General features: G+C 53.8%; 10 protein-coding genes across 10 annotated transcripts in view; 4 read left to right on the top strand and 6 right to left on the bottom strand.

Annotated features, from left to right (window-relative positions):
* Positions 1–217: 217 nt before the first annotated feature.
* Positions 218–1,109, top strand: P884DRAFT_110613 (transcription elongation factor Elf1 like-domain-containing protein). The gene is made up of 4 exons (XM_069437077.1): positions 218–351; positions 425–563; positions 629–676; positions 744–1,109. Exons 1-4 carry the CDS (start codon positions 307–309, stop codon positions 905–907), a joined length of 396 nt encoding a protein of 131 aa, XP_069299130.1. The 5' UTR covers positions 218–306; the 3' UTR covers positions 908–1,109.
* Positions 1,002–2,228, bottom strand: P884DRAFT_290654 (uracil phosphoribosyltransferase-domain-containing protein). The gene is made up of 4 exons (XM_069444065.1): positions 1,878–2,228; positions 1,459–1,817; positions 1,234–1,405; positions 1,002–1,173 (listed from the first exon to the last, which is right to left on the bottom strand). The coding sequence occupies exons 1-4, from the start codon at positions 2,024–2,026 to the stop codon at positions 1,122–1,124; spliced, it is 732 nt and encodes a 243-aa protein (XP_069299129.1). The 5' UTR covers positions 2,027–2,228; the 3' UTR covers positions 1,002–1,121.
* An 830-nt stretch (positions 2,229–3,058) lies between these two features.
* On the top strand, positions 3,059–6,299 carry P884DRAFT_219775 (wings apart-like protein regulation of heterochromatin-domain-containing protein). Its single transcript, XM_069439424.1, has 2 exons — positions 3,059–5,687; positions 5,740–6,299. The coding sequence occupies exons 1-2, from the start codon at positions 3,384–3,386 to the stop codon at positions 6,007–6,009; spliced, it is 2,574 nt and encodes an 857-aa protein (XP_069299128.1). The 5' UTR covers positions 3,059–3,383; the 3' UTR covers positions 6,010–6,299.
* Positions 6,300–7,154: 855 nt separating this feature from the next.
* P884DRAFT_195844 (small GTPase superfamily) lies at positions 7,155–7,958 on the top strand (the record flags this gene model as incomplete). The annotated part of the gene is made up of 3 exons (XM_069437936.1): positions 7,155–7,212; positions 7,289–7,557; positions 7,719–7,958. 3 exons carry the CDS (start codon positions 7,155–7,157, stop codon positions 7,956–7,958), a joined length of 567 nt encoding a protein of 188 aa, XP_069299127.1.
* A 705-nt stretch (positions 7,959–8,663) lies between these two features.
* P884DRAFT_219769 (uncharacterized protein) lies at positions 8,664–11,369 on the bottom strand. The gene is made up of 19 exons (XM_069439423.1): positions 11,257–11,369; positions 11,006–11,116; positions 10,861–10,931; positions 10,759–10,795; positions 10,584–10,708; positions 10,460–10,529; positions 10,295–10,400; positions 10,121–10,231; positions 10,005–10,062; positions 9,882–9,949; positions 9,787–9,829; positions 9,684–9,731; positions 9,601–9,632; positions 9,447–9,547; positions 9,368–9,376; positions 9,247–9,316; positions 9,031–9,187; positions 8,948–8,977; positions 8,664–8,891 (listed from the first exon to the last, which is right to left on the bottom strand). Exons 1-19 carry the CDS (start codon positions 11,276–11,278, stop codon positions 8,802–8,804), a joined length of 1,359 nt encoding a protein of 452 aa, XP_069299126.1. The 5' UTR covers positions 11,279–11,369; the 3' UTR covers positions 8,664–8,801.
* Positions 11,370–11,888: 519 nt separating this feature from the next.
* P884DRAFT_155299 (uncharacterized protein) lies at positions 11,889–12,113 on the bottom strand (the record flags this gene model as incomplete). The annotated part of the gene is made up of 1 exon (XM_069437239.1): positions 11,889–12,113. A coding segment is annotated over one exon (225 nt), but the record flags the coding sequence as incomplete, so codon positions are not given.
* A 1,214-nt stretch (positions 12,114–13,327) lies between these two features.
* P884DRAFT_195882 (uncharacterized protein) lies at positions 13,328–14,113 on the bottom strand (the record flags this gene model as incomplete). Its single annotated transcript, XM_069437940.1, has 1 exon — positions 13,328–14,113. One exon carries the CDS (start codon positions 14,111–14,113, stop codon positions 13,328–13,330), a length of 786 nt encoding a protein of 261 aa, XP_069299124.1.
* A 2,299-nt stretch (positions 14,114–16,412) lies between these two features.
* On the top strand, positions 16,413–18,169 carry P884DRAFT_196228 (peptidase family C78-domain-containing protein; the record flags this gene model as incomplete). The annotated part of the gene is made up of 7 exons (XM_069437962.1): positions 16,413–16,487; positions 16,569–17,045; positions 17,105–17,195; positions 17,246–17,350; positions 17,406–17,617; positions 17,684–17,867; positions 17,943–18,169. The coding sequence occupies 7 exons, from the start codon at positions 16,413–16,415 to the stop codon at positions 18,167–18,169; spliced, it is 1,371 nt and encodes a 456-aa protein (XP_069299123.1).
* A 235-nt stretch (positions 18,170–18,404) lies between these two features.
* On the bottom strand, positions 18,405–19,320 carry P884DRAFT_239344 (inosine triphosphate pyrophosphatase; the record flags this gene model as incomplete). Its single annotated transcript, XM_069440134.1, has 5 exons — positions 19,112–19,320; positions 18,948–19,021; positions 18,664–18,845; positions 18,563–18,596; positions 18,405–18,504 (listed from the first exon to the last, which is right to left on the bottom strand). The coding sequence occupies exons 1-5, from the start codon at positions 19,295–19,297 to the stop codon at positions 18,405–18,407; spliced, it is 576 nt and encodes a 191-aa protein (XP_069299122.1). The 5' UTR covers positions 19,298–19,320.
* Positions 19,321–19,531: 211 nt separating this feature from the next.
* The window catches only part of P884DRAFT_239341 (AAA domain-containing protein), a 1,321-nt gene continuing 535 nt past the window's right edge, over positions 19,532–20,317 (bottom strand). The window contains exons 2-3 of the mRNA XM_069440133.1: positions 19,952–20,097; positions 19,532–19,848 (exon numbers count right to left, since the gene is read on the bottom strand). Coding sequence (XP_069299121.1) covers positions 19,656–19,848; positions 19,952–20,097 — 339 coding nt within the window. The 3' untranslated portion in view covers positions 19,532–19,655. The remainder of the gene's footprint in view (positions 19,849–19,951; positions 20,098–20,317) is intronic.

Here is a 20,317-nt window from a genome sequence, read left to right as displayed (position 1 = left end):
TATACTCGCAATTCCATCCCTTGGCTAACCGCAGGACATTGAACGGCAGTTGGTGGCACCCTCGACAATCGCATGCACCTGAATATCCTGAATATCGAGCAACACCATATTTGCGATCTAAAGAGCATCTCCGAAGCCGAGTAATAGCGAGGACATTTACCCCCGAAACCGGGCCCAATCGATCTCCCCCACCTTCGATCAAGCGATTTGAACGGCGTTGCCCGCGGGAGTCTGAAGCCTGCTTCCCCCTAAGACCTCTGTTCACAATACACGGAGCTCGACCATTCTTAACCATTCTCGATCATAATGGGCAAGCGAAAGAGCTCCAGAAAGCCTCAAGCGCCAAAGAAGGTACTGTACATCGACAGGCCGTCCGCCCCATTCTTCCAACAGTGCCCTAGCTGATCCCCTTCTTCTATGACAGCGCGAGCCCCTGCCGACCACCTTCACATGCCTGTTTTGCAACCACGAGAAGTCGATCCAAGTCAAACTCGATAAGAAGGCAGGTTGTGGATGGCTCGACTGCAAGGTCTGCGGGCAAAAGTTTCAGTGCGCAATCAACTGTAGGCACCTTACGATTCCGGCCACTGGCGTTTCGATGCAGCCGGGAGCTAACAGGAGACGCCAGATCTTTCATCTCCGATAGATGTCTATAGCGAGTGGGTCGACGCAGCAGGTACGATGCGACACACAAATCGGCTGTTTTCTGGCTGTGGAAGAAAAAAGCTGACCGGTTCTACTAGATGCTGTCGCTGCCGAGGCCCGCGAGGCCGAGAAACTACGGAGCGCCAGCAACATAAGCAGCAGACGGGCTGGAGGGGCGAGTCATAGGATAGATGAGGATGAGGATGATCGCGGCGGTTACGAGGGGGAGGGTATCGTAGCTGACGATGAGGACTACGATTGATGCGCCTGCGATGGCTTGCTCGTATTTTCCCCCCTTTCTTTTGTACCTCATTTTCATTTTCGGCGTGGGAGATAAAACCGGTGAATGATTGCGGGCGATACCAGTTGCATTACCAACCGGTGACACGGAAGATCGCCTTACCGAAGCGAGTCTGTAATACTACGCTGTTCCTTTGCGCGGCTGCTATCTGATCCCATGAAAGTGGACATTCGTTTCACACGGTATAATACCTGTCGCCGAAGTCACCGAGGCCAGGTGTGATGTAGCTACAGACGTCGGTAAGTGTGGACTTTTTATTGTCAGCGTTGAGGGCGTGGAACACTCACTTCTTCTCGTCAAGCCCTTGGTCAACAAAGGCGGTTACCACCTGAATGTTGGGAAACTTGGTCGCAAAATTCTGAATACCCTGGGGACTGGCGAGCACGTTCAGGAACAGGATTCGTTCCTCAGGCACGCCGCGCGACTTTAGAACATCGACAGCCATGATGGCGGAACCACCTGCGAAGCGGTCAGCAACAGCAGCGGCGGAAACAGTGCCAGGTAGAACCCACCTGTCGCAAGCATAGGGTCGAGCAGCAGGACCCATCTATCGGCGATATCATCGGGCAGCTTGTCGTAAAAGAGCCTGGGCTGGGCCGATTCCTCGTCCCTCTGGATCAGGATCTTGCCGATCCTCACCGACCGGCAGCACTCCCTCAAGCCTTGCTCCATGGCCTCGCCCGCCCGCATGATGGACACGCCGCAAATCTTGCCCTGGAATGCCAGACCCTCATAGGTGCGCCCGACCGGAGTCGTGACCGTGTGCTCGACAGTAGGAAGATGATTCAGGCCCTCCTCGACGAGGAGGCGAATGATCCTGTTGGCGTAGAAGATGAAATCCCCGCGCTGCGTGTTCCTGTCGCGGATGATTCTGCGCACGAATCAGAACCCGCGCCTCGCCGAGCTGAAGCCGGGATAGGAAACTACTCACGAGAGCAGGGCAATCAGCTGGGGAGTCTGCGGAAGGATGGTGACGGTGTCAAACTCCACGCCCGTCGAGACTGCCGCCGTTGGTTTTTGGCTCTCCGAGCGGTAGACTGGCCCGACACATTGGGTCGGAGCGGGCTTGACGTCAGGCATTGCGGACTTGCCGTGGCTCAAGAAGTCGCACTTGAACCGATAAATTGAGCCGAAGCAATCCGCAAAGAGCGGCCGGACGATCGCAGTACTAGAAGAGCCCTAGAAAGACGGCGAGGACACACACTCTACCCAAGCTTGGCCGCTTGTTTGGCTGACAAGGAACACGGCAGGACAAAACAGGAGACAAGTTGCCAGTTATGCAGGCGATGGATTTCTGTACGGGATACACTCCTAGGGAGCAAAGGGTTCAAAGACCCATGATAAATTCGGTGGCCCCTCCTTCAGCTCTCATGTGGACTCGCGATTAGAACCAACCCCGCAAAGGCAGCTAGGACAACACAAGGGGTGGGCGCCCCTGGTCAACTGCTGCGATAAACGTTCTTTGAGCCCCAGTGACCCACAGGTGTGCAAACCCAAAACAAGTTCCGAAAGAAGGCAGGCACTGCCTGACGCGTATCGTATGGAGCGATCTAGCATGCTTTACCGGTACCTTACGTAAATATGTAAGTAGACACTCCATAGGGCCTGAATTCCCTCACGGCCAAGTCTAATGTAGTGATGATCAACTTTTGTAGGGCATGTTATCTTCAACAACAACACCCTGTAATTCATATATGCTTCTGGAGGGTTGGGTTTTGATACTTAGGTGCTGTTCGGGCATGGGTGAGCTCTACCCTGTTCTCTAGACGACTCCACTATTCAAGGAAGAGCCAGCCTTTGTGCTTCAGACTCTTCTACCGCCTACTTAGACCAAAAGCACAACATAACTAGGTATCTACTCACTCCGTACCCACAAGTAACTAGTTTTGCTTTGGAACTCTCTCTGTTCCCTTGTTGCCAGGTCTCACACCTGTGGGCCCGCGAGTGAATGCTGCTGCAACGAGGTAGTTACTGCGCACGGGTCAACTGCACTGAGGCAGGCGGACAATGTGGGGTCCGTCATGCCCATGTGCCGGGGTTCGTTTCCAAACAGCAACGGGTTGTCTGCTTCCCGCGCATTGCATCAAACAAACAACCCGTTGTATCGCACCGCGCGACAGTCCGCGCAATCATTTTCTACCTCTATCAAGGGTTCTATCTGGGGTGCGCATACATTGCCAACGCGCCTGAAATACTCAATTTTACTCAATCCCTCTTCTCCGCATAACTGCGATTCTTGAGCGCCCCGCGCTTCCTTGTCCATCGCGAAAAGCCATCGCAACGAGTGATGAGCAGCTGTTCGCACATACCTCCGGACGCTTACACAAGGATGCCTCTCTAACCTCATTACCTGTCGAGAACCAACAATTTGCCCAGCGAATTCTCAAGGGCCAATTCTCCACCGCAACAACCTCTCGCCCTTCGTCGAAGCGTCATAATGATGGCCAACAACACCGAGTCAGTCTACGATTTCGGCTTTGCTCCGAAAAAGAAGGTCGCCACTACATATGGGAGAGCGGCACGGAGGAGAACGGAGACGTCAATACGGCCGGCGACCCTCAGGCACGCCGAATCAGCGCCGGTCGTCCCTTCAACCTTCGCCCACTCGCAAGCTGATTCGCCCGAGCCCCCTCGTCTGTCAACACGCGCCATCTCTTCCGTCAAGGCTAGGCGACAGGACTCACATAAGCTGGACACTGGGTCGCGCCAACCACAGCCTGGCGAGGCGCAAAGCCAGCCGCTCCCTGATCCTTACGACATCGACTCGTTGTTGAGCGAGGCCACGGGGACAAAGAGGAGGAGGGCTGGACAGGGCTCATCCGCTAAGGGAAGGGCTTCCGGTCCTTACTCTACACCAGACTCGTCGCCGCCTGTCGCTCGGTCGCCCCTTCCATCGAGTGAGGAGGAGATACCAAGATCGGCACCAGACGCGACCCCATCTACCACGTCACAACGGAGTACGCCCGAACAGGACGCGGGCATGAAGGATGATGTTCCCACATCTATGCCCTTCTCAGCCAAGACGTCTCGGAGGCTGAAAAATCTCAGTGTCTCCTCCAAAAGTCCAGGATTCAAGAAGCAGCAGATTCCCATCCGTCTTTCCGCGCCACCTCCCAAGCCAGCTCCTAAAAGCCCCCCACGACTGGCGACCACGGCCACTGCTGTTGAAGAACAGGCACCAATTGGCCAACCAACTCGAAAGCGGCGGCGTCTGATAGATGCTTTGGCAGAGCAGGTTCAGGAGGAAACCAGTTCGTCCGAGGATGAGGCATCGTCCCGGGATTCAGAACTCGCCAATGCCCGGTCCCCATTAGCAGTTCAAGCCTCCCCCACCCCTGTTTCGACAGTGTTATCCCGCCCTACAACAACCGCGCGAGCGGTCCTGGCCACCAAGAAAACCGGCCCGAAGTTCACCTACAGCCAGCAACGATCAATGCTAGCTGATGATGATGACCCTCTCCTCGGAGCCGGGGGGCTTGGCGACCTCGGCGACGGGCCGGCAGGTGGCGCGCTGTTCAACCTCGGACGTCTCACCAAGAGTTCCACCGTGAACGCAATATCGTACCTCGATGAGGATGACGAGACAGGCAACACCGGGGCCGTCCGGAGCATTCACGAGTTAAGGCAGGCTGGCGCAAATAGCCGCTTTGCAGACGAGATGGATGACATCCTCGACAGGGCAGGCTTACCGTCGTCGGCTAAGCCTTCCTCTCTACGGAGAGGCGCGCTGCTCGAGGTTGCTCAGAAGCTCAAAGACAAGGATTTCCGGCAGCAGTTCCGCAACCACAGTGATGGGGGAAACCTGTTCAGGTCGCTCGCAGATGAGAACGATCTGATCTCTGGATACGCAATTTTGGCCATAGTCACGACCCTTCTTGCTGCTACCACGTCTGCGCATCTAATCCAGCAGCTTCGCTCGCAAGGTCTCGCCGCGCTCGTCAGCAAGCTTCTTGACTTGCCCGCCGACATCGCGCTGCTCGCAAAGGATAGGAAGCACAACGTCTCCAAGAACGGCCAACTTACCATTGCGACCATCAAATCCTCACTTCTCGAGCTTCCCGTGTGGAAGCCGTTCTCTCCGACCTCGCTTTCGCCACGCACGCTGGCCCTGAAATGCCTAGATCTGCTCATGCGGCAGCCCTCTCACGCATCTGCTGAAGACGAGGTGCTCTCACAAGCAGTGACGGACCGCTTGTTCTCGATCCTAGCCGAGGGCGTTTCCGATGCGGCCTGCTGGGACTTGCCCAATCAGAACGAGTCGTGCGACTTCTACCTCGCTCTCCATGTGCTGGAAGGCCATTCGGTCAGCGCGATGCAGTCGCGGCTCAGTTCGGTCTGGACCGGGCATTATGCGCCGATCGTTGCCGAGGTGTTGGAGGCGGCCTTGCAACGCCCGACCGACCAACTTGGTGACCTCGAGAGCCTCACCCTACGGATATCGCTGAACATCACGAACCACAACGGGGAGGCTTCGCGAATGTTTGTCGAGAAGGGGCTGCTCCGGCGTCTCGCAGAGTCGGCCAGCAGCGCATTCGAAATGGTCTTGAGTTCCATGAGAGTTGACTCCTTCATGTCTAAGGTACTCGAATCTCTTATTATGATGTTGGGAGCCATGATCAACTTTTGTGTGTATTATCCGCCTGCATCTCGAAATCTGGTGGAAGAGCAAGGCGATGGCACGGGATCGCCTCTCAATCGGCTCATCCGGCATTTTGCAGACAACCACACGAAAACCGGTGATGTAAGTTCGCGAGGCCAGACGGTTCGTTTTCACGGTCGCTAATGTGGAGCAGGCCGACTCGATGGAAAAGACTCAGCTCAACGTTGCCCTGGGCTACCTCTCGGTCCTTCTGGGGTATCTCTCTCTGAGCGACTCGATCAGAGACAGATTTATCCGTGTCCACCCGAAGAAGAGCATTCAGCCGCTGCTCGATTCGATCAACGAGTTCATTGCCTTCCACCGCCAAGTTGCGGAGGCGCAAGGCAGTGACGGAGACAAACAAGAGTCCGGTTCGTTGGCTCGTCTCCAAGATCTAGCCGATCAGCTGGCGGTGCTGCGTTGACATGGTCTCGGGCAAACTCTCTCCACGTGTCTCATGGTTTTACGGCGTTCCGGACACGACAGTCACCTTTTGACACGGCTTTGCATATGGGATATATGGTCTGGGGCTGAATGGTGGTCACGGTTTGGTATTGCAATGGCGGCTGATGAATGGACTGATGAATGGGGGGTTTTTCACGACATCGAGACGACACCGACGATGGAATGATTTGGTATACGGCAGATACGTAGACGGTAACGGCCGCTTCCCGCAACTTCTCTCGCACGGGGAATGCAAATCAAATCTGATTGCCTTTTTTTTTTTTCATTTTCTCTCGTGTCAATTGGGGCGGCTCCTGTTCCCACGAAGCTGCTGTACCCTCGTTGGCCGATGACTGTGTAGTCGGTGGCTGTCTTCGTCACATGTCCGGGCCGAGCGTCGCACAGCATGTGCCCGGCGTTCTGGAGTGCATTGCGTGCAGCGCACTCCAGATCCTGGCTCCCAATTGAGCCGCAGCGGGGCGCCTACAGCTACACTAGAGTAGTTAGGACCCCGCTCTCGAAGCGCCAGAATGAGCCGCCCAGGGGCCCCGGCCACAACTGCCAAGGCCCGGCGACTGGCATGGCAAAAGTGATGGATGTGCTGTACTGTACATCCGTACATACTGTATGTAGTCTTGTTTTCCATATCCCGTTGCTACCCCCCCGCCGTTCCCTTCCACCGGTGGAACTGCCTATATCGCGAGGCAACGGAGAGTATATTGCGCGGTCGTGCAAACGCCACAGCTCCCGCAGGACTTTGTCATTCAACATATTGGTCGAGTCAATCCGCCTCGCGGTGTCTGCCGAGTTTTTCTGAACCGGCCGAGAAGAACGTTTCTTACTGCCCAACCACTCGTTGCCAGCTCCCTCCCCCTTTGCCTGATCTGAACTTACTCAGAGCAAGGCCCCGCGCCCGCAAACGATCCAACACTCGTTTTCTTGCATGTCGACTTACTTTGAGCAAACAAACCCCAGTTCGACTCCTGTCTTAACGGCGGCACGCTCGAATTGGACCAGAGTGCACCAGACCTCTCAGCGCGACTGTCGATTCCGAAACTTTGTACAGTACATCCGGTTGGCACCCTGATTTCTACTCTCGCGCGACGATAACCAAACGCAAGCACGATGCCGACCACGCTCGCCAAGCAGCGCAAGATTGCCATAGTTGGCAGCCGCTCAGTCGGTATGAGACGCCTTTCGTTTGCCCTCCCTCTCGCCCACCCGAAACGCCGCTAATGCGCAGCTCAATCATGATCTAGGCAAGTCTTCCCTGGCCGTCCGCTACGTCGACGGGCACTTCGTCGAGAGCTATTACCCGACCATCGAGAACACGTTCAGCAAGGAGATCCGGTATAAGGGCCAGGACTTCGCGACCGAGATCGTCGACACGGCGGGCCAGGACGAGTACAGCATCCTCAACTCGAAGCACTTCATCGGCATCCACGGCTACATGCTCGTCTACAGCGTCTCATCCCTCCAGTCCTTCGAGATGGTGCAAGTGATCCGCGACAAGATTCTGAACCACCTCGTTCGTCCCCCCCCCTTTTTTTTTCGTCCCCTCCTCCCCTCTCCTCTCCCCCAGCCTCTAGAACGACTCAGCCAGGCGAAAGAAAAGGGGGAAAAAAGGGAAAAAAAAATCCTCGCTAACCAAGCTTCAACCGCGCTCGCTCCCCGCCCCGCGTATAACAGGGCACGGCCACGGTCCCGATCTGCATCGTCGGGAACAAGTGCGACCTGCGCCCGGAGCAGCGGCAGGTGACGCCCGAGGAGGGAAGGGCGCTGGCCGAGAAGTACAAGTGCGCGTGGACCGAGGCCAGCGCCCGCTACAACGAGAACGTGGCCAAGGCGTTCGAGCTGCTCATCGGCGAGGTCGAGAAGTCGCAGAACCCGAGCGAGCCCTCGGACGGCGGCAAGTGCGTGCTCATGTGAGAAGCTTCTCTCTCTCTCTCTCTCTCTCTCTCTCTCTATACTCCTGTCCGATTCGCGGTTTCCTCCCCCGTTTTACCCCCATCTCTTCTTCCCTTCCCTGGAGGAGAGGAGAAGGGGGTAAAAAAAACAATAGGCGGGAGGGAGGAAAGGAAGAGGAGGGTCGGACGTCGAGCAAGAGCGGAGGAACAAGACGGCAAACAATTCCTGCCTGATTAGACTACTTGTATGTTTTCCCGAGAGGGGTTTCAAGAACTGCTGGGACGGATGGTTTTGATTAGGATGGCACTTGCCCCCCCCCCCCCCCCTTCTTTTTTTTTTTTTTTTTTTTTTTTTTTTTTTTTTTTTTTTTTTTTTTTTTTTTTTTTTTTTTTTTTTTTTTTTTTTTTTTTTTTCATTTGGAGTCTTTCCTCCTCGGAAGTTCTGGCCCTTTTCTCGGCCCGGGTAATTTGGGACGAACATTGTTGTATGGTGCATGTAGGCAGGCACCTGGAGGGATGGCACAAGCGACGCGGGGTTCACGTTTGGTTTCATTTATTATGTCTTGCATGGCTGCGTCAGGGGTTAACGTTCGTTCAATGTATGATGGGGAGTACGACAGCTGCGGGATGCACTGTCCTTCTTTACGTTTACAGCTTGCTTACTAGGTACAAGGGTTTTGAGACGTATGATGAGTGCCTTTGGATCGGAGTCACCCGGCAATCAACGATTCCTTGATACGACAGCACTGTTCTATTGCAGCAGATTCCTGCTCAAAAGATGCAAAGCTCGCCCGCTCAAACAAGGCTTGCTACCTGCTCCTATCACAACGAACACCGGAACTCCTCCGTGGGTACCCTCGTTCCATTACCGAACGGGGACCTCCTTCTTCTCGCCTTCCTTCTTCTCCGCATCCTTCTTCGCAAACGGAATGAAATCGGGAGCTCCGGGGAGGTACTAATATTTGTTAGTACAGAATGTACATATCCATACGTGCGGCCTTCCCGGCTTACCTTCCGCAGCGGTTCGGGGATGCGGACACCCTAATAGGAAGTTAGTCGTATAAATAACTGAGGATGCTCAGATAACCTCTTACATCTTCGGTCTGGAAATTCTCCAGGATCGCGCAGATTGTCCTTGTGGTTGCCGTGAGAGTGGAGTTGAGGCAGTGGACATAGGTCTTCTTGATGTCGGTCTGCTTCTTGACTCCGAAGCGGATCTCGAGATCCCGGCTCTGGTAATCGGTGCAGTTCCTATATCGAAATAGTGTCATCAATAGGTACCTTGTAAGACTAGGGATGAGTAAACTTACGAGCAGCTCACCAACTCCTTGAACTCGCCCTGATGCGGGAACCAAGCCTCGAGGTCAAGCTTCTTGGCAGCTTATGGTCGTTAGTAGAGCGACTCGTGCCCCCTTCGTTGTCCAAACATACCGGCGTTGTCTAGAAAAGGAAGGCAAAGTCAGCTAATTGCTCGTTTAGAACATGGGTATCGCGCAGCAGGGCGACGTACTCAGAGCACCAGAGACAATGGCGACCACCCGGTAAGGAATTCCAAGAGACTTGTAGAATTCCTCTGACGTGGAGATCATGCTTTCGAACATCTCCCACGACCTAGTAAATGTGAGATGCGGTTCGAAGAACAAGCAAGAAGGGCAGCAGCTCACTTCTCGGGGTCGGTGATGCAGAATTGCTCAACCTAGAACACGTTAGGCACTTCCGAACCAGGCGGCAGAACCAGCGGACCGACCTTGGTGAACTCGTGAACACGGAAGATGCCCCAAACATCCTTTCCGTGCTGGTAAAACGATCAGCGTTGGGCCAGGTTAACGAGGCGGAGGGTGCAAACTTACAGCGCCAGCTTCCTTACGGAAGCAGGTCGAATAGCCCGCATACCTGGGCATACCGTGAGTGACAGTTCCAAAGGAACCATAACATAAAGACTTACTTTAGGGGCAGCTGCTTGGGCTGCAGCCATTCGTCGCTGTGGAAAGCCGAGATTGGTTGCTCAGAGGTCTGTCTCCAGTTAGGGAGTTTCCGCCAGAAGCATTATCCCACATGAATGACTCACCGCGATCAGGTACTTGTCTGCCTGGTCACCAGTGACCTTGTAGAGTTCCTCATCAAACCTAATCCGAGCATTAGAGGCATACCGAGGCCAGGACGCATGTGTGCAGGTCTTCGTACTGTGAGAGCTGGGCCGTTTTCGCCATCTGATCCCTAAGCATGAGCTGCGGAGTCTGCAGAGGAATGTAGCCTCTCTCGTTAAGGAACTCAAGACCGTAGTTGATGAGGGCTCTGAGAATCGCTGTTAGGGGCCGGCCGACAGAAACACCTTGGATCACATGGGTACCACCATACTGGTTGAGGAAGACGCCCCACCGGCGCAGGAAGTACCCGCGATGGCCGACAACCTTGACTCCTCTCTCCGGGTCGTAGCCGTCCAGCTTCTCTAGGACCTCGTGATCTAACCGTCTTGGTCAGCCTGGTTCCGGCGCGAAAGGATGTGGGCCTGGTTGTCCTCACGCGAAAGGACATTGCGCTTCTCAAACGTGACCCCCTCAGGGGCCCACGTGCGCTCGACAGTGTTGTTGTCCTAGTTACGGTCAGGGCCGGGCGGTGTTTCGACATGGGGCTGGCGCATACGGACCTCGTTGTCTGAAACCGGCACGGACTCGTGGACGATGTTGCCGATCGTCTTGACCTTGGCTTTCAGGGCCTTTTCTTTCTCGGCGGCCAAGGCCAGGAGGTCCTTCTTCTCCTTCTCGAAATCGGCTGGGCAAGTCAGCACCCTTGACTGACCGGGTCGGCTTCGTTCTCCCAACCTTTCTGCTTCAGGAGATCGGTGACGTCCTCCTTTGCCTGCATACGCGGTCAGAATCGAGTGGGCCGAAGGGGGGGGTGAGGGGGCTGGTAGGCGTGCGTGCCTTCTTCTTGGGGCCGATCTGTTTCTGGACCTCGTTGATCCTGGCGTTGAGTTGGGTGGCAGCGTAGGCAGCTGTATGGTTTTGGTAGGAGTTAGAAACCCGAGCTGAAGCAGGGATAGGAGAGCGGCATGGACCGGAGACTCACTCTTGCGGTGGTCGTCCCACATGGCGATCACCTCGTCTACAACCTCCACGGGTGCATAGCGCTTGCGCTGGCTCTCCCTGATCCTGTCAGGGTTGCCGCCGCGCTCGACAACTGGTTTACACTCGGTTAATGTTTTCCAATACGGACACGGATCACACCGGAGGGAAGGTCGTGTGCAATTGGTGGCAAGGAGACGAAGGAACACGGTTTGGACGGAAACGGGCGGGAAGGAGAGAAAGGGAGCTTCGTACTGAAATCGTTAACGTCCAGCATTTTTGCTGCTGTGGAAGACTAGGAGAGGCCTGGGGGGCGTCGAGATCAGTAAGGACCAGCAAACCCTGGGGCTACAGCAACAACGACGGGATAAGGCGATGGTGTCGCGAAAACAGTCATTGGCGGGGCAGAATAATTATTTCGCGGGGTGGAGGGGAAGGTGGGGCAGTCAATCAGCCCAGGTTCGGCGCGGATCCTTATCGATAAGCTTAATCGAACTCGTTCTGCAGCGGCCTAATTCAAACCAAGGGTACCTTATGCATTTATCAGTATGCCCCAGAGCAACACCTCCAAAAACCTCGTTTCTATCTGCCAATGTGTACCAACTAGTCACAGGCGGTGACTTGCCAATGGTCAACACACCGGCGGGTTTACATTAACCTGTGTTACCCAGAATACCTCGTGACAAGTTGTTCAGTGTCAAATTGCGTCCTCAACAACATGTCGGGCCGATAATCAGTCCTTTTCGGCACCCGAACGACAGCGCCCATCAAATTCCATTTCCCCCATATTCCACCACATTTCCCCTTTTATACTTTTCTTTGGGCTCTGAGGGGAAAAAAAAAATCACAGATTCATCAGTCTCGGGTACTTGCTTCACCATGAAACCACCATCTGTCGCCCAAACGTTACTTTGGACTTCTGAGCTGCCTATCGCAGGGGTGTCGAAGCTCCATGCCTCGTGGAGCTGGAGGGATTCATAGTCTGGGCCCGCGCCGCATGGAAGCACGGCGGCGGGTGTTTGCGCGGCCGAAAGGCCGGGACTACCGTAACAATATAGCTTGGGCAAAGACGCCGGGACGGAACCTGTATAGCCATCGCAGACGTCCGAGCCACTGTCGTCAACAATGGAGACAGCCATCACGGCAGGACGCTTTCGAGTAGATGCGCCGAGCTATATATGCACTCGTTCCTACTGACGCCGGGCCATGTTGACATTACCTTCTCGAGGCGGGCAAGTTATCTCACGCTCTAAACCCATGGTCGTGTGGCATATCAGCGTAGCTGGAAGTCCAAGTCAATTGTGACAAGCTGCAAGTGGTTGACTCAGCAAGCTGGCACAGCCCCGAGACGGTTTGTGCATTCCCAATCATCAGCGCCCGCATTGATTGCCATGTGGAATCTCGATATCCCTAAAAAAATGACATTGATATACTTAATCATGAGCGACAGTAAGCTTCGCCGGTTATCGTCCAGACTTAGGAACGCCTTGCGCCTCCGATCGACCGTTCTCCTGTTCTCTTGAACCTGGCAAGATAGAACCCGGGTGGCTCATGAGCACATGGGAGGGCAATGACCTCTGTTTTGAGGTCATCCACGGTACCCAACCGGGACGGTTAGCAACGGGGAACATTTAAAAATATCTCAGGCTGCATACTTGTGCAACCTTTCAAGAGTACCAATCCCCAGGTCGACGGAACTTCTGGAAATGCTGAAACTCGGGTAGATTAGCAACAGGAGAACGATGAGAAACATCATCTTCTCATATTTGAAGAGTTATTAAACCGCAGAGCGCAGGGGCGAATACGAACACCTGTCGCCTGTCCAGCACCCTGTCTACTATCCAATGACCTCCGTATATAAGGACACTCCCACAGAGCTCCTTGTACATACGACCATACCCACCAGAAAGCACGGCATCCCGTCCGCTCTGCCCTAGTTAAGCTGGTGAGGGTCCGGGTAGTAGTTGGGTCGGTGACGACCAGCGAATGCCGGATGTTGTATGTTTTTTTAGTCATCTTTTTGGCCCGGGCGGCCAGTCAGGTGGAACGTAAGGCTGCCTGCTTATTCAACTCTTGTCTTTGGCACTATACCGGCATTGTCGGTCTCGGTCTTGACAACAAGGTTAGGCTAAGCAACGAATTATCCTTGAGCCGCGTTCATTACTTAATTAAGAGCTGTATGCTCTCTTCGGGCTCTTGTTGCAACACCCCCAGCGGCTTTTGATATATAGCACGGCAGATGAAATCTGAAATGCAATCACTTCTTATGACCCGGTCTATCCAAGGTAATTACCTAAGTAGCTATTCTAGACCATGCACATTCCAATCAGACAACAGAAGAAGACTTGCGACGTCCCAGCGCGCCTCCGCAACACGACAGACGAGCACCACAGCTAGGCATCAGCATTGTCGCCACCTGAGCAACAAACAGCCATACAGCTATCATATCGGTCTCCGACTCGAGATGGTTTCGCGATATGATAAGCTCTGTCCACATAACGAGAGGCCAACCCATAAGTAGCATGACAATAGCTCCAATGGGAATGGCAGGAAATCTGTGCCACCATTTGACATCTTCCAGTTCCTCCTCGAGTGCTCCCGGTACGTAGACGGCGGCGTAAAATGCCATACCGACGCACCACAGCGCCGCAACGGAGTCAAAGATCTGCCACGGCAAGAAAAGCCCCCGATGCCAGCCCTCGGTGAGAGTACGCCAGCCAAAGAAGAAGAACTGATAGACGTCGTAGCCCTGCGACTGGTGCACTGCCCAGGCCTTCCAAGCAGATACCGTGTTCAGAATCATCACCCCGGCCGTGCCGAGACCGAGGAGGACGCCCATGAAAATGCTGCCCGAGCTGGCGCCTCCCAGGTAGGAAAAGGCGTAGAGCAGGTTGAAGTGCGGCAGGATTAGGGAGATGGCGTGGATCTCGTCCTTGCCCGACATGAGCTTGTACCATTGGATCTGGGTGTACCAGTTATATGCGAGAAAGCCGACATTGCTAGGGCAGTTGCTGTTTAGTCCCGACACGAACTGTGCCGGAGCTAGGAAGTAGCTGGTGTATAGGAGCCATCGGTTCGTCAGGCTAAACCCTGGCACAACTCGCACGGCCATGGCCGGGCCTTTAATGTCGGGGACGAAGTAGTGACGGTCGTTGCACGAACGGGTGCTTTGACAGCGAGTCCAGTTCGAAAGACGGTTGATGTTTCAGTCGGCCAAACGAAGGCGTTTGTTTCGTCTTTAGTCCAGCCAGAGAAGGACCTGAGCGGCAACAGGTGGGACCGCGTCAAAGGATAAAGCAAGTGTCTCTCAGCGTTCTCAGGACTCTCAGGCCGACGTGGCAGAGAGGAGAGCAATCATCTGTTATATTTTCCGTCACAATCTGCCGGGGTTTACAACTGTTTCCGCAGCCTTGTGCTCATAAAGTTGAGGCGTGCGGCTGAGCTGCGGTCTAGTTATCGTCTGCGTGGGGCCATCACTGTCTCGTCGTTGGATTGGTAAGATTACCAACTCAAGAACAGCACCCCTCTGGCCAGCTGGAGCTGCCTGTCCGCCTCTCGCAAAGCCTTGCCTGGAAGAAGAAATATCATTACATAGTGAGAAGGGGGGGGTTGACTAATTTCACCGACCAAGCCAACTTCGTTGGGGGTTGTGGTTATGTTTTGATGCGGCGGTCACCTAAACGGGTATAGTAATTGCTCCATTTCCAACTATTACCTACTAGCAGGTAACTTGGCTCCAGTGAAGGTTTGTTTCACGTTAAAGGTGCCGGGCGGCGCAGCGCAAGGCGACGGGAAGAAAAGGGTAGGCGCACATACAGTTAGGTGAGCGAAGGAGGGATTAGGAGAAGTCGAGAGTACAAGAGAAGGACGTTGAGAGAGGATCGGCAGTACTCACGCCATCTTTCCTTCCGCAGCGAAAAGAGGTTGGTAGAGATCGCTCAACGGAAAGCGCGTAGTCCCGGCGAAGGGAGCATTTGCAGAGGCTGCAAAGGAGGCTCGCAAATAGAGGAATTTCCAAGAGGGCTGAACCGGCTATAACTGTCGACTTGTGTGGGCGAAATCGGCTGCTAAAGCGCTCTTGAGGTGGTTCTTGTGGTAGATGTTGTCATCAGGTCGGGGAAGAGTGGCTGTGTCAGCTACGTGTTCATTGTAAGGGGCGCACCTCTTTTTACTACATTTCGGGGTTGCTAGCAGGGGGGCGCATTCATCACCAAAAAGGTCATCAACAGAGAAAAACAACTAGACGCAATCGACCTTTTCTTCAACCTTTGAGAAGTGCCCTTCTTTCCCGCTCGCGTCGGGGCTCCTCTCCGTCTGCTCAGAGAGGAATCGGCATCGTTGTCACTTCGTTTTGATGAACATCGCGATTACGAGGCTGTCATGTTTATCACCAGTTTGCCAGCTTGCCAGCTTGTACTCCCTAGAAACTCTGAGCCCGCGCTCCTTTCTATCTGACCAGACGGAGTTTTGACTCGGTGAGGGGAGTGTGTGGTGGCTGTGAGTGTTACCACCCAGTTCAATACAAGGTGTTACGAGTTGGTGGTGAACACACGCCGCCCCTCCACAGCCATGGCCTCTACAGTATGATTTCTGCAGCTTAGACTTGCACTTCTTGGACCGCCAAGATTCCGAGGAACATCGGCACCAAGCTGGTATTTGGAGTACGCCCTCTACGACTATTATTGGACTCCTAGAGGACCTGGAATCAAGCTACCGATTACGCTCTAGTAGCAAGGCATAACGAGCAGAACATAACCCTTTTGCTTTACCAAAGCCTTACTCTGGTAGACTACTTGTACAGTACGGTACCCCCTCCTAAGGTCACGCTAAGCCCTCCTAGAGGATAGCGTAACCCAGGTAGTTATATTATAAGGTGCTGGCATACTTTGTTTGCTACTAAATAGAGAATGAAAAAGGTTAAAAAGCGCGCTTATCTAGTAAATATACCTAGCCATGTAAAAGGCGTCGAATTAAGGATACTTTGCGCGCTTCGATTTGGCTACCTACTATGTCCAGCTATTTAGTGGTGTGACCGGGTAACTATGGGAAGGCCGTGCGGGTGGAGGAATAAGGAACATGGTGAGGCGCGACCCGGGCCTGGCACTGTGCTTGCAAGAGGCAACAGCCAGGCACAGCAAACCCAACCCAACCTCCCCCTCCCCCTCCCTTCCTTCCCTCACAACTGCTACTTCTGGTCCTGACGGATTCACGCGCAACTGGAATCGAAATCGAGTGCCGATCGATCTTCGAGCCTCTTGGTTGACAACCTCAGATTAACACTAATATTCCTCGGTACTTATCCGTCGATGGTGTGTTTCTCAAGACCGCGGCTGCTTGTTTGGCACTCGGGGCCCCCGAACATAGCCACAGCACCGAGTCTGGACAAAGAGGGGTGAGAGGCGTCAAAGCAAATGGCCGAAGACAAGGCGATGGCCTGCCCCTTTTGTGGCTGGACCAACCCTGATGGCGAATATGAGATGCTGCTGGTGAGTCTCTCATTCCCGGCTGGTTGCAGGCACCAATGCTGCTGTTGCACGCCTGAATACCGGGTTCGCTGAGAAATCTAGCACTTGGAAACCTACCACGCTGAAGGAGAAGACGCTTCGTTTCGTCAAGAGCAAGGAAGCGTATCTGAAAATCCCGAGTCTGGTGAGAATATCTCATACGTCGAGTGTCCGATTGATGGGTGTGAAGAAATTCTCCCGCTCCAGGAGCTGGATTATCATCTTGAGCTCCATTCCGAGGAGTCTGGCGGTTGCACCACGAAAGAGCTTGACCCTGTGACACCTGCGGAGCCGGATCCTCACCCCGGGCCGTCGAGGGCTCATCGCGCGGCGCAACGGCATCGACAGTCAGACCCCCGGTCTGAAGCGAATGAGCGTCATGGGAAACAAGCAAAGGAGGCAGGGTTAGAAAAGGCAACCGCGATCTGGAAGCGTTTGCTCAAGATCCCCGTCTTCACATCCGAGAGCGTCCACATGCGTACCCCGCTCCAGAATGAACAGCTTCCGAATAAGCACTCCCCCCACGGCAAACGGCTTGGTGTAAGCGGGTCTAGCTAGTAGTTCGCTGATGCTCTTGGGCTCAGCTAACGTCCGTCCAGAAAGCACATCTCGGCAAATACGCTCATGAGAGCCGTATGCCCGAATGGCTAGTATCGCTGCTCAAGAGGGAAGGCCAAGTCACGTCGCAAGGTGAGCGATGTGTAGAGGAGCTGTGTTGACCGCTAGGCTAACAGCAACAGGTGTTATCTCCGTGCTAGCGGTACTGCTGGAACAAAGTCCATCGACAGAGCACGCTTACCTCTGCCATCCACGCCTGCAACATGTTTCCAAACTCAAGCGCGAGGGTTTGTCACCCTAAAGGTGCACGGCTCAAGTTACTCACACTAACAAGGCGCTTAGGAGGGTTCTGCGGCTACCGGAATATCCAGATGCTGGCTTCGTATATCATAGAAGTCAAGTCCAAGGGGCATGAACATTTCTGCGGCACTATCCCGTCCATCTTTCAGATCCAAGAATGGATTGAGACAGCTTGGGATTTGGGCATCAATTCACAAGCACGCCTTGAGACTGGCGGTATAAGGGGAACAAGAAAATACATCGGCACTCCAGAGGTATGAACATAGGTTTCTTTTCTAGCCACCATCCTATCATGGAGAAACTAATGGAAAGCCGACCAGGCAGTGGCTGTGTTCCGGTTGTTGAACATTCCATGTGAGCCACACGGTATCAAATTCTCGGAGCCTGGCAAATCCGAGGCGCATCTCATGGAGTATGTCGAGAATTACTTCCAATTGGGGGTTCAGGATCCCACGCAGCGTGTTCACATAACAAACCTACCGCCGATCTACTTTCAACACCTTGGTAAGCCCGCTTGGCTTTCCGAGCTCCTCTCTTCTCCCCAACTCCCGACTTAATGGGCTAACGGATGTACCGGAGTAGGCCATTCCCTTACCATCATCGGCTTTGAGAAGCTCAAGAATGGCACTAAGCAGCTCCTCGTCTTCGATCCGTCATTCCATGACTCGTCATACATCATACGTCTTATAGGCCAGACCAGTTTCAAGCATCCCGCCCCTGATCTGGCGCTCAGGGCGTACCGGCGGGGAAACGACTATTTGAAGAGGCACAGATCTTTTGAGTTGGTGAAGCTGGTGCCACCGTAGATCCATCTGTGCTTCGGATTACCAACTCTTTGCGGACATCAACATAGAGTGTTGCAAAAAGGGCCGATGGAGGGTTAATAGGCCGAGATGCTAGAGCAGGGCGGTATGGCGTGGTGTGGACTAGCCATGGCAGGCGTGGTAGAAGATACCGGCATAACGGGGGACCGGGTCTTGCCAACTATGAGACGCTGCAAGTCGGTTCATGATCTTCCAGCTACCACAATATTGATGCAAGTTACGGCGCCAGTTGCTTTGCGAACCAATCTTGTAGCTTTGCCAGGGCCCGGTAGCGGTGCGAGATCTTGTTCTTTTCCGCCTTGTCCATCTCAGCATACCTTGTTTTACGGTCAGTGATTAAGCCACGGGAACAAGCCGCGGAGATTGGACACTTACGTTTTCCCTTCGTACTCGAAAATGGCATCCCAGCCTGATAGCGAAATGTCATATCAGCGGTAGGCGCCCCCGAGATAAGGTGACTGATTCCAGGAACATACCAAAATCCGGCGGCCCCCTTGCCGGTACAATCTTGCCCTCGGTAATTCCCTGAAAAAGGATCGGCTCATGGCCGGGACCCGCCGAGTAGGCAAAGGTGCAGACGGCCTTGGCCGACTTGTCTTCGTACGCGGCCAGCAGGTTGTTGAGACCAGCGTGACCGATGGATGCCATGAACCATTTTCTAAGGATCAACCGTTATTATTAGCCTTTGTGCCCGGGAAGAAGAAAAAAAAAGGGAGGGGTGGAAGGGGAGTAAGAATGGGAGAGACACAAATGGACGTACATATACGGCCCCGGAAGTCCATTCAGGGCGTTGAAGCAGAGGCAGGTGTCTTCAACCAGGACGGGGCCCTTGACCTGCAGTTTTTCACAAGGTTTCTGATTAGCAGCCCTCCCACCTCATCTTCGAACGTTGGCTGGTTCGGGTGGCCAGGTAACACGGCTTACCAGCTCGGCCGCTCGCCGGCACTTGTCCAGCGTCACCTCTTCCAGGGTGCCCTGGATCTCGACCAGATCGAGCGTCTGGCTCTCGACTTGGATCGCCGGCTCCAGGATCGCCTTCACCTCGCGCAGCTTGTTGGCATTGCCGGTTATGAAGTTGACAATGTGTTTCCCGGCTGTGGGGGTCGTCATTTTGCCGTCTTCTCTTTTTTTTTAAGGTTTTTTTCCTCTCTACTTAAGGAACGTGTTGACCGGTTGTTGGGAGATTGATTTACAGAAGGGGATAAATCCTCTCGTATGTAGTGGGGTTAGCTGTTAGAGGGCGCTGCGGCGCCCTGCCTGTGACAGCCTGTTGCGGCAGGGGCAGGCCCGCCCACCACTGCAGCAGGTACGGAGTACTACCTGTACCATACTGTATATACATCTCGTCTCTTCAGTTGCCGTATAACGTTATTTACTTCAACCCTTAAGATAGACCATGGAACCAGGAAGTTTTTTTTTTTTTGTCTTTTTTGATTTTGTAATATTAACCCCCATGAGGTCTTGGTTCTCATGACGCATTGTCCTTTTTCCATTGCTCCAACCACTGCTCAATTCTCTCGACATTGCTCTCCATCTCATCAGCGGTTATGCTCTGCAGCTCGACCACAATTTCCTCATCATACGACTCCTTAGCTTCCTGAAGCAAAACCTCCATGATCTCTGAGTCGATATTCTCTTGGAGTTTCACCTCGGGGTATTTCCTGTACAGCAAAAAGAAATAGAAATCACAACAATCGTCAACCGCTGTTCAGGTCCCGGGCAGGTGGGGAAGGGGCGGTTAGGGACTCCGGCGGCCTGACTCACCTCGCCGTCAACCTATCATACAGCGTCGCCGTATCCACTCGCAGCACCACGACCAGGTCGATCCAGCTCTTGGGGAACAAGTCGCACGCGTGCCAGTCTATTATGCACCCGCCCTGCTTGACCTCCTCTTCGATAGCGTCGAGCAACTATTCAATTCCTCGTTTAGTACATACGTATACATCTAACGGAAGACTTGAAGTGAAGCATGATCAAGTCGAAGTTGAGGAATGGCAACGAGATGAGATTGTGCTGAAGAGTATGAAGCAGGAAAAAAGAAAGAAAGAAAGAAAGAAAGAAAGAAAGAAAGAAAGAAAGAAAGAAAGAAAGAAAGAAAGAAAGAAAGAAAGAAAGAAAGAAAGAAAGAAA

This window comes from Thermothelomyces heterothallicus (genome assembly GCF_042370625.1).
Source record: "Thermothelomyces heterothallicus CBS 202.75 unplaced genomic scaffold P884_scaffold_6, whole genome shotgun sequence".
Taxonomy (NCBI): domain Eukaryota; kingdom Fungi; phylum Ascomycota; class Sordariomycetes; order Sordariales; family Chaetomiaceae; genus Thermothelomyces; species Thermothelomyces heterothallicus.
The sequence above is the reverse complement of the archived record's forward strand: the minus strand, read 5'-3'. Positions and strand labels throughout refer to the sequence as shown.

Excerpts from the sequence above, each read along its gene's own strand:
- P884DRAFT_110613 (XM_069437077.1), top strand. The coding sequence starts at position 307 with ATGGGCAAGCGAAAGAGCTCCAGAAAGCCTCAAGCGCCAAAGAAG. Across the intron at positions 352-424 it reads AGCCTCAAGCGCCAAAGAAG|CGCGAGCCCCTGCCGACCAC; the intron begins GTACTGTACATC and ends CTTCTATGACAG. Across the intron at positions 564-628 it reads GTTTCAGTGCGCAATCAACT|ATCTTTCATCTCCGATAGAT; the intron begins GTAGGCACCTTA and ends AGGAGACGCCAG.
- P884DRAFT_290654 (XM_069444065.1), bottom strand. The coding sequence starts at position 2,026 with ATGCCTGACGTCAAGCCCGCTCCGACCCAATGTGTCGGGCCAGTCTAC. Across the intron at positions 1,818-1,877 it reads CAGCTGATTGCCCTGCTCTC|AATCATCCGCGACAGGAACA; the intron begins GTGAGTAGTTTC and ends ATTCGTGCGCAG. Across the intron at positions 1,174-1,233 it reads CAAGGGCTTGACGAGAAGAA|CTACATCACACCTGGCCTCG; the intron begins GTGAGTGTTCCA and ends CGACGTCTGTAG.
- P884DRAFT_219775 (XM_069439424.1), top strand. The coding sequence starts at position 3,384 with ATGATGGCCAACAACACCGAGTCAGTCTACGATTTCGGCTTTGCTCCG. Across the intron at positions 5,688-5,739 it reads ACCACACGAAAACCGGTGAT|GCCGACTCGATGGAAAAGAC; the intron begins GTAAGTTCGCGA and ends AATGTGGAGCAG.
- P884DRAFT_219769 (XM_069439423.1), bottom strand. The coding sequence starts at position 11,278 with ATGCTGGACGTTAACGATTTCA. Across the intron at positions 10,232-10,294 it reads TGGGGCGTCTTCCTCAACCA|AGCCCTCATCAACTACGGTC; the intron begins GTATGGTGGTAC and ends AGCGATTCTCAG. Across the intron at positions 9,188-9,246 it reads AAGGAGTTGGTGAGCTGCTC|GAACTGCACCGATTACCAGA; the intron begins GTAAGTTTACTC and ends ATTTCGATATAG.